The following is a 12349-nucleotide window of genomic DNA, read 5'->3' as shown; positions in this document are numbered from 1 at the left end:
ACTGCTCCCTATGTACAAGAATATAACTACTATAATACTGCTCCTATGTACAAGAATATAACTACTATAATACTGCTCTCTATGTACAAGTATATAACTACTATAATACTGCCCCCTATGTACAAGAATATAACTACTATAATACTGCTTCCTATGTACAAGAATATAACTACTATAATACTGCCCCCTATGTACAAGAATATAACTACTATAATCCTGCCCCCTAGGGGCTGCATTGGGTGTACTGCTATAGATATAACATGGGATGCTACAGTCCCCTCCCCGGATTATCATACAGATGTATCACATGTGGCTTGCTCTCCGTCCTCGTGAGATCTCACCGCCGCATTACTCGGCCGCCCGCAGTTCTCGCGAGGCTTCCTCTCCCCGCAGGACATGTAGTAGACTCTCGCGAGATTACGCAGCAGTGTTTGCGGTGACGCAGGGAGCTGCTGCCCGGTGGTCGCATCGCTGTGTGTGGAGGGAGCGGCTCGGATGGCGGTGTAGGGAGGACGGCAGGTGAGGACGGCGGAGGGGTCGGTGTGATGCGGGTGTGTGGTGAGGAGGAGGCCGGTCAGGACTGGCTTCGGGTGGTTTGGCCTCAGTGGAGCCGGTCAGGTATGAGGAGAGACCCGACGGGGGTGTATTGGTCTGGTGACGGGATGCGGCTGACAGGACTGCCGGTACAGGGGCGGCTGAGGGGATTGGGAGCGCAGAGGACAGTGTGGGGGGCTGATAGTGCTGGGGGGCCACAGGGGCCCCGGGACTGTGTGGAGGGACGCGGGGGGCCCCGGGACTGTGTGGAGGGGTGCAAGTAGGATGTGAGGGGCCCCAGGACACTGTGGAGGGATGCAGGCCGGGTGAGATGGGTTCTGGGACTGTGTGGAGGGATATGAGGGGGCCCCGGGACACTGTGGAGTGGTGCAGGCGGGATGCAAAGGGCCCCGGGACTGTGTTGAGGGGTGCGAGAGGCCCCCGGGACTGTGTGGGGGTATATTAGGGGCCCTGGGACTGTGTGGGGGAGTGCAGGAGGGATGCGAGGGGCTCCGGGATTGTGTGGAGGGGTGCAAGTAGGATGTGAGGGGCCCCAGGATACTGTGGAGGGATGCAGGCCGGGTGAGATGGGTTCTGGGACTGTGGAGGGGTGCAAGTAGAATGTGAGGGGCCCCGGGACACTGTGGAGGGATGCAGGCTGGGTGAGATGGGTTCTGGGACTGTGGAGGGATGCGAGGGACCCCGGGACACTGTGGAGTGGTGCAGGCGGGATGCAAAGGGCCCCGGGACTGTGTTGAGGGGTGCGAGGGGCCCCCGGGACTGTGTGGGGGGAAATTAGGGGCTCCGGGACTGTGTGGGGGAGTGCAGGTGGGATGCGAGAGGCCCTGGGACTGTGTGGAGGGGTGTAGGCCAGATGAAATGGGCTCCGGGACTGTGTGGAAGGGTGCAGGTGGGATGCGAGGGGCCCCCCGGGACTGTGTGGTGGGGTACGAGGGGCCCCCCACACTACAGGTGCTGATCCAGGAGTAGTGCAGGGGGTGGGACTACACTTTGGGAAGGGGGTCCAGGAGCAGTGACTGAGAGGGGCGGAACGAGTGCCGGTTAACCCGAGCAATGAGTCCCGGAGCCAGCGATGGGTTTTATGCCTGCAGATTAGGACCCTCTTGTCATCTGCGGTCAGACCTAACGATGATTGTTCATTTCAATGATTTTTTATACGCTAATCATTCCATATAAAAGGCCTTAAGGCCTCCTGTCCGCGGGCGATGTGTCACTGCGGGATCTGCGGCGATAACGGGTGACGCAGTGACCGCCTTCCCTAGACTTACTATGGAAAGCGCAGCCTGGCGTCCACGAGTGACGAACCACGGCCATTCTCCGCCCGCGGGATTCACATTGCGTCATGCTGTAATTCTTCATGATTCAGTTATCTATCAGATGGGCGCACCGCGCAGGCCTGTCCTGAGTGCAGCCGGACTTGGTGGATACATTTAGGCTGCACTCACAGGAGAAACTCGGACCAATATCTTGCTTGTAAACCCGTAATCTTTGTGAGTGCTGTTGGTTTTACTTGCGCTTTTCCACGTGACTGAAGGACAAAATGCCGCAAAACTACTAAAAATAAAATCACATCGAACTTGCGTTTCCATGTGAGCGCAATGTGTTTGGTTTGCCCAGAAGTGAGATGCTGCACATTTTCTGCCATAAGTCGCTCATGTACATAAGTTCTTTTCATGTATGTATTCTGTGCATCTTGTGACGGCTGCCCTCTGGGGGGTTCGGCTGCCCTCTGGGGGGTTCGGCTGCCCTCTGGGGGGTTCGGCTGCCCTCTGGGGGGTTCGGCTGCCCTCTGGGGGGTTCGGCTGCCCTCTGGGGGGTTCGGCTGCCCTCTGGGGGGTTCGGCCACATAGAATTTTTTCCCGTACTAGTTCTGCCCGGTCGCGCTATGGGTGGCGCTCGCATGTCAAAATAATCTATTGATTCCAATGGGTTTATTTACATAAGCGGATTTTCGCTGACATCTATAATCTGAGATTGAGACATTGTTGCATTGCCTGTTAACCTCCAATGACCACATGTAACACATTAGGGTAGTCCAGTATGGCTAGCAGCAGTCCTGAGATGGCTAGTTGGTGGAGTAGTGACAGCCCTAGCAGGTTGCACTGCAGTAGTAGTGAATGGAAACACGGTAGTTGTGCCGCTACTTCTGTTGTGTGTGAGATGTGTAGTGTCACATTGTGTCTGGCTAGTGTTGCCCCCCTCACGTCCTTTGGGTCTGGCTGCTGCCCCCTCACCCCTCCTGTTTCCTGGTCAGTAAGGGTTTGTGTTCTATAGGTGTATTGTGCTGCCTCTCTATTGTGGTCTGCGACCCGTTTGACTTTATAAGGAAACAAGATCTGGTGCAGAACAGAGAGGAGGAAGGAGGAGAGGAGGATGTGTGCCGAAGTGTTCAGCTACATTTCATCTTCCCTGTTTGCTGATTTTATCATGCAGCTTTGTTTTATCCCTCCGCCTGTAGTTGTGTGTTAATGCGAATGACGAACGATAATCGTTCACTCTTTGTTCAGTGTTCATTCTCTGTAGGCATAAAACCCATCTTTGTATCATTCACTTCTCATTCGGGTTAACCGGCGCTCGCCCCGTCCCTCTCCTTTTGTAGTTCGGGTTAACCGACGCTCGCCCCGTCCCACTCCTTTTGTCGTTCGGGTTAACCGGCGCTCGCCCCGTCCCACTCCTTTTGTCGTTCGGGTTAACCGGCGCTCGCCCCGTCCCTCTCCTTTTGTCGTTCGGGTTAACCGGCGCTCGCCCCGTCCCTCTCCTTTTGTCGTTCGGGTTAGCCGGCGCTCGCCCCGTCCCTCTCCTTTTGTCGTTCGGGTTAGCCGGCGCTCGCCCCGTCCCTCTCCTTTTGTCGTTCGGGTTAACCGGCGCTCGCCCCGTCCCTCTCCTTTTGTCGTTCGGGTTAGCCGGCGCTCGCCCCGTCCCTCTCCTTTTGTCGTTCGGGGTAGCCGGCGCTCGCCCCGTCCCTCTCCTTTTGTCGTTCGGGTTAGCCGGCCCTCGCCCCGTCCCTCTCCTTTTGTCGTTCGGGTTAGCCGGCCCTCGCCCCGTCCCTCTCCTTTTGTCGTTCGGGTTAGCCGGCCCTCGCCCCGTCCCTCTCCTTTTGTCGTTCGGGTTAGCCGGCCCTCGCCCCGTCCCTCTCCTTTTGTCGTTCGGGTTAGCCGGCCCTCGCCCCGTCCCTCTCCTTTTGTCGTTCGGGTTAGCCGGCGCTCGCCCCGTCCCTCTCCTTTTGTCGTTCGGGTTAGCCGGCGCTTGCCCCGTCCCTCTCAGTGACTTATACAGCAAATGTGAAAGACTGAACAATCCTCGTTAGAATGAGCCGACGATGTATCTGCTGTCTAAACTGGCGGCACGAGAGCTAACGCTCTCCCGGTGACATCACTCGCTCGTTCAGACAATGCTTTGCACGTCTAGAAGTATCTTGATGTTTTAGCTTACATCTGGCCTGTGATGGCGTTAAGAGCCCGATGCGGGGTCTATAGTACAGAATAGCCAGTTCACCCCACCTTCCATCTTTTGTTTGGGGCTAATGCTCCTCTGTCTTTGAAAGTTGCTTTCAAGGGAAAATCCTGCATTGGCACGGTGTGGTAAAACATATCCATCCTCTTTCATTGGAGATAAGCGACACCATGAACGTTTGTCAGCTACTTATGGCAGCAAATGTTGGTCTGCGTGTTTTTGAGGGAGTCTGACAGGATAGCAATCGGATGAATGAGCCGCTGTACATTAGCGGAATTACACGTTTTTACAGGTCATGGTGACTTCCAAACTGTTCTAGTCAACCTAGATATGCAGCGATGATCTCACCAAACACCTTTGCTCTGGTTGCGAGGTCATCCTTTTAAAGGGGTTGTTGGAGTAGATTGATTTATTTAAACCTCATTCCCCGTGTAATAAATTTAACAGGCGTATGTATATTCACTGGTCCCCACTGTGTCCTTCAGGTTCAGGATTCCCCCTGTCACCATGTTTACAGGAGCTGCAGCCAATGACAGAGCTCAGCTATCAATCGCTTTGTCATTGGCTGCAGCGCTTGTGACGTCTCATAAAACAGGCGGGAATGCAGCCTGTAAATAAACACCGGAGTGAAGGACCGTGCTGTGGGGCTCAGCAGCGAGAGGTGAGGATATGCCTATTAGTTATTTTACTGCATGGGGGTTTAGACGTACAACTTGGACAACCCCTTTAAGGGATAAGATGAAGTTGGGACGATCCTACAATTTTACTAGGAGTACCCATGTTCCACTGGGAAGCTTTGGCCCAGTAATCATCGTGTCAAATGAACATGATGGCAGAGTTGTTCCAGACAGATGGAAATTCAATCTGTTGGTTTTAAACTCCCCTCCCCTGGTCACTGCGTGTAGCAAATGGTGGGTCAAAGGCCCCTTTACACGGGGCAATAGTGTAAAATATCCTCCCACATTCCCTGTTGTCGTTCACGGTTGGCACATGCTGTGACTACATGACTGGACATCAAATATCACTGTATTGTTGACTAGTGATAGTTTTTATAACTTTCTCCGTCGGGGCATGTTCACATGAGGGTCGGGTTCACGTAGGATTTTTCAGGCCGTGAGGCAGATCTGCGTGTGGCCTCCTGATTCCAGCTCCGTGTCGAGAATTAGCATGTGAATTCCTCTTTTCTACAATGCAGAAAAATCCCTTCTGAATGAAGTAGGGTGTGGATTCCCGTCACATTTAATGCTAAGATGCTGCGACTATCTCATGGGGACACTTAGAAATTAACTCTCTTTTTTTTTGCTGCGGACTCTGCCAGGCAGATGGACTTCCCTCTTCTCATTTATCCGTTTAATGCTTGGTGAAGGCAGGACAGGGTTATCTATTGTGGGGCACATCAGGATTATTTCCTGGGCAGACGTCTTTAGAACAGGTGAGCTCGAGGGATTTGGATCATTAATCTGGTCAGGATCTTCTCAGACTGGGTCAGACTGGTGCATAGACCAAGGCATAAGTGTATAAAGCTATGTGACCTACATAGTACTATTTTAGGTGTTGTGCACTGACTTATTCAGCTGGTGACTTGTGATCGGGGTCCATATGCACTTGGGGGTGCCGATGCTCTTTCTATTACAGTGCTGCCTTTATATATGGGCAATGCTGCTGGACTGTTCCTAGCGTGATCGCATGCTATATCCACTAGGGATGCGTAGCAAGCTTTGGTTGCCATTGAGTCGCTGTACAATCGCACAATAATGTTGCAATCTCTTTAGCGGTGAATGACCATGTTCTAACGATTTGCAATTGTCGGGTGACTATTTTCTAGTCCTATGAGGAATGGGGCATGCTGGATGTTGTAGTTTCCCAACAGTTGTTGATGTAGTTTGGTATCCAGAAGTTCAGATATGCTTGCTATAAGTGTAGTTGGCATTCCCTGCCAAATCTTGCGGTGGTGTGTGCGTTGCTAGTGATGAAAGTCTTTGGTATGCTCCTTTTGTAAAATGATGATACATCCTAGGGATATGCCATGGCTTTGTGGTCAGTTTAAACCCAATGTGAAGAGCTTCAGGGAGGGTTTCTGCAGAACTTCTCCACCCTGGGAACTTCCACCCCCCCTCATACGGAGTACTGTAGACATTGTAAACATCCTGTTATAACAATGTATCAGCATAGGATTCCTTGCAGCATTGTAGCCTTTGGTGCTTGTTTTATGAGTGGTGTATTTCTTTGCATGTAAGGTGTGGCTAGAATCCACAGTTGCTTATTTCCATATGAAGGTTGGGTTATAAATTTCGGGTTATCATCCAGGAAGTGTGAAATGTGAACATGCAATTAGACGTGTTTACAAAGTTGTGCCATGAGATCTCCTCACTTCCTCATGACTGGCTGTGTGTTGTAAGGAGCCAAAGTCCTCAATATCAGATTACACATTAGTTTTGCCCTTTTTACACGGTCCGAGTATCTTATGATTCTCGTCTGCCCAAGCGAATGAGCCGGTGACGTCATGATGGCTGAATGAGCCGGTGACGTCATGATGGCTGAATGAGCCGGTGACGTCATGATGGCGGAATGAGCCGGTGACGTCATGATGGCGGAATGAGCCGGTGACGTCATGATGGCGGAATGAGCCGGTGACGTCATGATGGCGGAATGAGCCGGTGACGTCATGATGGCGGAATGAGCCGGTGACGTCATGATGGCGGAATGAGCCGGTGACGTCATGATGGCTGAATGAGCCGGTGACGTCATGATGGCTGAATGAGCCGGTGACGTCATGATGGCTGAATGAGCCGGTGACGTCATGATGGCTGAACGAGCCGGTGACGTCATGATGGCTGAACGAGCCGGTGACGTCATGATGGCTGAACGAGCCGGTGACGTCATGATGGCTCATCCGCGCTCGGGCAGCCTTTTTATTGCATGATTCTTGTTGAGCATCATGCAGTTCTCATGCACTAACTTCCATTGTTTCACCATTGCTACCTATATGAAACACTGAACGATCCGTGCTGAAACTGCTCGAGCCGATGCTGATTTTTTTATGCCGGCTGAAATTGAATGACGAATGCATAATGCATAATTCATTCAGTTTCACTTGTTTTAAATGATTTTCTGAATGCTGATCGTTCTGTGTAAATGCAGCATAAGTGCCATAAAGAGAAATTGCATTAGAGGATTCTGGTCCCTTTGTACAGGATGACTGTTGGTGCCTGACAGCCGTTCAGCGACTAGCGCTGCTGCGCTTTTACACAGGAGCAATAGTCGTTCTGTGAATGGAGGCAGAGCGGGCCGGAGATCTCTTCTGGATGCTCACCTTCATTCAAGGATTGAGCGACTCCTGTTTACACCAGCCGATAGTTGCTTGGTTTTTAGGTGAGCTAAACACTAAGCAATGCCAACAAATGAACGACTTGTCACTCTGTGCCCTGTTGGTGGCTGCTTGTACATGTTATGCCCTGTGCAGTCCGATGCTGGGTCACAACGGGTGGGCTCTGAGGGGTGTATGCTTGCATAAGGCTCTGGTGTGAAGACTTTGTGATGGGGAGGTGCTGCCAAGGAAGAGATGCCATCCCACCAGTGAGGCTGCAGACAACGGGAGAGTGTAGCGCGAGGAAAGGAAGACTGGCATCTGGTATAACCTGGATGGGTGAAGACGGTACTTGACTTCTTCTATCCAGGATTGATCTGTTTTGAAGCAAACTGCTTTTCTTTTAGAAAAGCCGCATGCACATGGCCGGGTCGGATTCCGTCAGCGAGAACCTGTGTCCGGCCAGAGACCCCCTGGGGTACTATTTACATAACTTTTTATATTTTACACTTTTATGTAAACCTTCCCCACAGCTTTCTGAGGAAGAACCGGCAGCACATCAGTGCTGATGTAAGAGAAGTCTGGTTTACCACTTGGCCCTAAGCATTGTCTTCATCCTTCCAAGTTGTGCCAGACCCCTGTCTTTTTCCTTTCCTCTTATTGCATGCCCAGTGTAGGGGCAGAGTAGACCTTCCCAGTGCCAGGCGCTGCCCTCTCAGGCCATGCACTATCCAGAACACCATGGGGGAGATTTACTAAACAAAACATGCCAGAATTCTAGCACAAATCCCTTGACAGGTGGCAGGCATGGCATACGCTAAATTTGTGTTAGACACGTTTTGCACCGCTTTATACCATTTTGAAAGGGGGCGTGGCTAAGTAATATAATGCATCAGAATTATCAGTGACGTGGCTGGTGCTAAGTACGCTTCCCAAGAGATGGCATATGGAAGAAAAAACTTTATAGTAAGTTGGTAAGGCACATGAATGCCACTTCTTTCTATGGCCAGCTTAGTATCGAGTCAAAGTGACATGCTTCATCATTAAAGGAAGGGACTGGCGTTCCCTAAAACTTTAAACGGCCTTGTCCTTTAGCCCCATGACAAGAGGACTGCAAGCAGAATGTGTGTAATATGTATAACTCTAGTCTGCTGTCAGTCTGCCTGGCTTCTGGATGGGGAAGGCTGGTGGTCATTTGGGGGGTCGTCACAATGTAAATTAAACCTTTTAATAGGTGTAAACCGATGACCTTTTATTGGCATTGATTTGGGATCAGTCATCCCTGGCGGGTTCCATCGTTGTTTCTATTTTACCTTTCCCTGTTGCTCCCTACTGTTGGTCTACTTGTTGCTCCCTACTGTCGAGTCTCACTTTTTTATGAGCCAGAATAGGATTATATTTTATCAATAACTCCTTCAGTATTGGTTCGCCCTTCATAAATGTCTTCCGATAGCTTCCATCATCGTCTTGCCGCCCTCGTTCCCCGTCTCCATCATGCAGCTTCCATACGTTATTGGGCGATGGGTCGCTAGTTTCTTGAGCTTGCTTTTACTCTGCATGGCCTCTTGTATTATGATCAATCCTGCTGTGTTATATAGGTCATGTGCTGAAGAGTAGTGTGAGGAAGCTGGGAGTGGCATGGCAGGACGGCCCCATCCTTATGACAGTAACTCCAGCGATCCAGAGAACGGGGATCGGAAATTGTGTAATAGACCTCGTAAACTGTACAAACACTCAAGGTAGGTACTTGCAAGGCCAATGGCACGTCCTGTACATTCTTTACCTGCTGGATCCATGGTGTGCGTGGGTGCATGATAACCGTTCACCATCACTGGCTAATTCTTCACTTTCCCCTCTGCTTTATTTCCTTGTGTAGCTGTCACTTTCTCTTGCAAAAAAAGAATCCTACTTTTAACGCTCTCACGGCTTTAGAGTAATTCTCTACTGCTTTTTGGAACATGTATTCCTTTTGCAATTACCTATGTTGGTTTATTGAACATTGAGCAGGGGCCACTCCTTGTAGCCAAGTAACCTTTGTCTAAAAGCTGACTGCTGACCTAAGGGATGTATGGGATTAGTGTGCGCTCACACGGGTGGGTGTGATATTGGTCTTAGTTTCTTGGGCCTATATCGCACTCTTTAACGTGATTCCTGCCTGTGATGTGTTTTGTGTTAACACATTGCATGTTGTTTTCAATAGTAAAGATAGAAAAATCGCAAAGCGCTCGCATGAAAGTCATAATTTCAATGCGGGTGCAATGGGATTTTTTTTTCCGCCTGCCATAGGAAAGAATTGGCCATTCTTACAGTGGAATCGTCTGAAAATAAGACGCCTCGGCCCACATGTTTCACTTCTCCTCAAACTAAACTATTTACTCCCCGTTCCCATGGTTGGTGGACGGGGAGGGCAGCACCTTCCCTCCTCTTTCCTGTACAGAAAGGAAAAACTTTCGCCCTAGCAGAAGTTACTCCACCGTTTTCCACTTGGTCTTTATAATGTCATATTGCCCCCACTGCCCAACTGTTCATTCTCACTTATACATTAGATACTCAGTGTGATGGGTACCCCTTGGCTGGAGTCGTGGTCCATTTACGTGGTAGGTCGACCATCACTGTTCTAGACCGACTGGAAAAATAAAAGCCCTATAATATTCCAAAGCTTTTGTCTGTCTGTATGAACATAGTGTCAAAGTGACATTTTACCTGCGTGTAACTAATGGCCCCTTAAGTATATTTGATTGCTTACTACTTTTACCTATAACACAGAGTGACTCAAAGAACCATTGAGAAAATAGAGCGGAAACATGACTCACTGAATCTAAATACCACCAGTCTATGAATACACATGGCAGAACGTCTTTACCCTGTGGAGAACAGTAACTTAAGATGCGCTACATGCATCTATACATTAAATTTTATCCAGTTGGGTACTATGGCTGTAATTGCCCCCGTTGGAGGTGACCTGATGGTAGTATTCGCTAGCCGTACTGCTGCAGACAGTGCTTAGTGAGATTCTCCATCGCGGTGGCAGGGTTAGGTACATGACTAGTTATAGGTGTTAACAACCAGTGCTTATTATAATGTATTTGCAGTAGTGTGTGTGATACATATTCTTTCTTCAACTTGCAAACGGCTAATTAACACCAAGCAAAAGTATATTATAACTAATGTATGCTGGTTTACTAATGATACACTACGGCGCGGTGTGCATGAAGTGGTGGCAGATGAGTGATACTGCTCAGACCTCTTGCACTTGTGTTATAGGACAACGTATGATGCAAGGGGGACTGGTGAAATTTAAATATAGCTGTTGACTTCACAATAAGCTGCCATAGGAGTGTTAATAGGCTGAACTAGATGGACTTGTCTTTTTTCAGCCTTAAATACTATGTTACTCTGTGTGCATATGAGGGATAGCACTATTACTGGTTGTTATTACTGTATCGTGGACTTCTCTCCAGTTTTCTCCATTGCAGGCTGTATCTGTAATTCTTAGTCTTCCCTGAGCTAGTGGGTATAGACTGCTGCTGTGTTTCCATACACTGCACACAGAGAAGAGATCATCATGCTCCCTGTGTGTGTAGTATATGGAGACGACATAATGACATATACATCCATTGGCTCAGAGATATCCTAACTGTGAGCTAATGGATGTAGATGCTGCTATGTCGTCCTTCACTGTACACCCAAGAGATGGCAGAGACAGATCTAATAGATGTTAGATGCGGCTGTGATGTCTCCATACACTGACGATCAGGATCTTTCTTTTTTCCATACCCAGTAGCAGCATGAAGGACGTTAAGCTGCCATAATAATCAGTGTAGATGACGTTTCAGTAGCTGTGAGACAGTAAATTGTATACTAGAAGCTGCAGCAGCATCTGTGTGTATCTATGCATCTGTCTCCTCCCTCCTGCTTTCCTCTCCATAGACTTCTATAGGCAGCAGTAAGAAAAGGGGGTCATTCTGGCTTTAAGTAAAAATAAATCTTGTTATTTGTATAGCGCCAATTTATTCCACGGCACTTTCAGGTAATTTATTTATTCCCCCCCCCCCCCCCCCCCACCAACCAAGCTGGGTACTCATTTTACTGGCCTTGGAAGGCTGAGTCGACCTCAGGCCGGCTAACTGAACCGCGTGGGGATCGAACTCGCAACCTTCAGGTCGTGTTTCTGCTGCCACTACTTCGCCTTTTATTATCTTGAAGCCTCATGGTTAACGATTTTTGTGAAATGTTTTTTTTCTTTAATTTTAAATAGTGCAATTCGCGATTGGTCGGCGACCGCCTTTAGTCTCAGGGGGCCTGCTCGTGGGGTTCTGGAATACTTTGGCCCCATTTTAGATTTATATTGGCAGTTTTCTGTGAGGCATTGGGGAAAGCATCGTGTCACTTCTCTCTTAGGAGTTCCAACCCCTTTATTTAGTGTTTGCAATCACCATGTGTGTAGACTGATCCTGGAGAGCATAGTGCCTAATCCCCGTGTTTGTGCACAAACATTCATGTAGATTGAAGGGTTATTGGACCGTTTGTCACCATACACACGTGGAGAGGAAGGTTCATGGTTCAACACAGATAAATGTATCTTGCAACAAAGTATTTGGTCATATTAACCTCTTCATGACTGTAACATACCTGTTTACTGACCTCACTAATGGGCTTTAAACCTGCGCACACATTTTTTTAAGAGTATGTTCACTCGTAGCGGGAATGTTGTGGAAAATTCCATAGCATTTCGGGGAAGGAGTCAAAATCCAAACTATCGATGCCGATCTTGACTTGAAATCAGCTGCAGCGCTTCCCCCTCACCTTGCAATTCTTCGCGTTGCTGGCGCACTCCAGCACCCAGCGGCCTCTGAGTGCCGCATTGCTGGTCAGGTGATGACCAGCAGTGCTGTGCTTGCTAAAGGCCACCGGGTGGTGCTGTGCTGATAGCGTTAAGAGTTGTGAAGCGAGGGGGGAGCATTATAGCTTCTGAATTTGGCTCCAGATACAAATTCCACCCCACCCTGCAAAAAAACTTGTAAAAATTGTGTG

At 49.2% G+C, this 12349-nt stretch overlaps 1 protein-coding gene across 2 annotated transcripts in view; it reads left to right on the top strand.

Moving 5' to 3' along the window:
- Positions 1–387: 387 nt before the first annotated feature.
- The window catches only part of BTBD10 (BTB domain containing 10), a 34113-nt gene continuing 22151 nt past the window's right edge, over positions 388–12349 (top strand). The window contains exons 1-2 of one of the 2 annotated variants that reach the window (XM_066583589.1): positions 388–519; positions 8914–9054. In XM_066583589.1, the coding sequence (XP_066439686.1) occupies positions 8954–9054 (101 nt within the window). In that variant the 5' untranslated portion in view covers positions 388–519; positions 8914–8953. The remainder of the gene's footprint in view (positions 520–8913; positions 9055–12349) is intronic. The other variant, XM_066583590.1, reaches the window with a different exon arrangement.

The sequence above is a fragment of the Eleutherodactylus coqui genome, chromosome 11 (genome assembly GCF_035609145.1).
Source record: "Eleutherodactylus coqui strain aEleCoq1 chromosome 11, aEleCoq1.hap1, whole genome shotgun sequence".
Taxonomy (NCBI): domain Eukaryota; kingdom Metazoa; phylum Chordata; class Amphibia; order Anura; family Eleutherodactylidae; genus Eleutherodactylus; species Eleutherodactylus coqui.
Note: the sequence above shows the minus strand (reverse complement) of the source record. Positions and strands in the feature narration are given on the sequence as shown.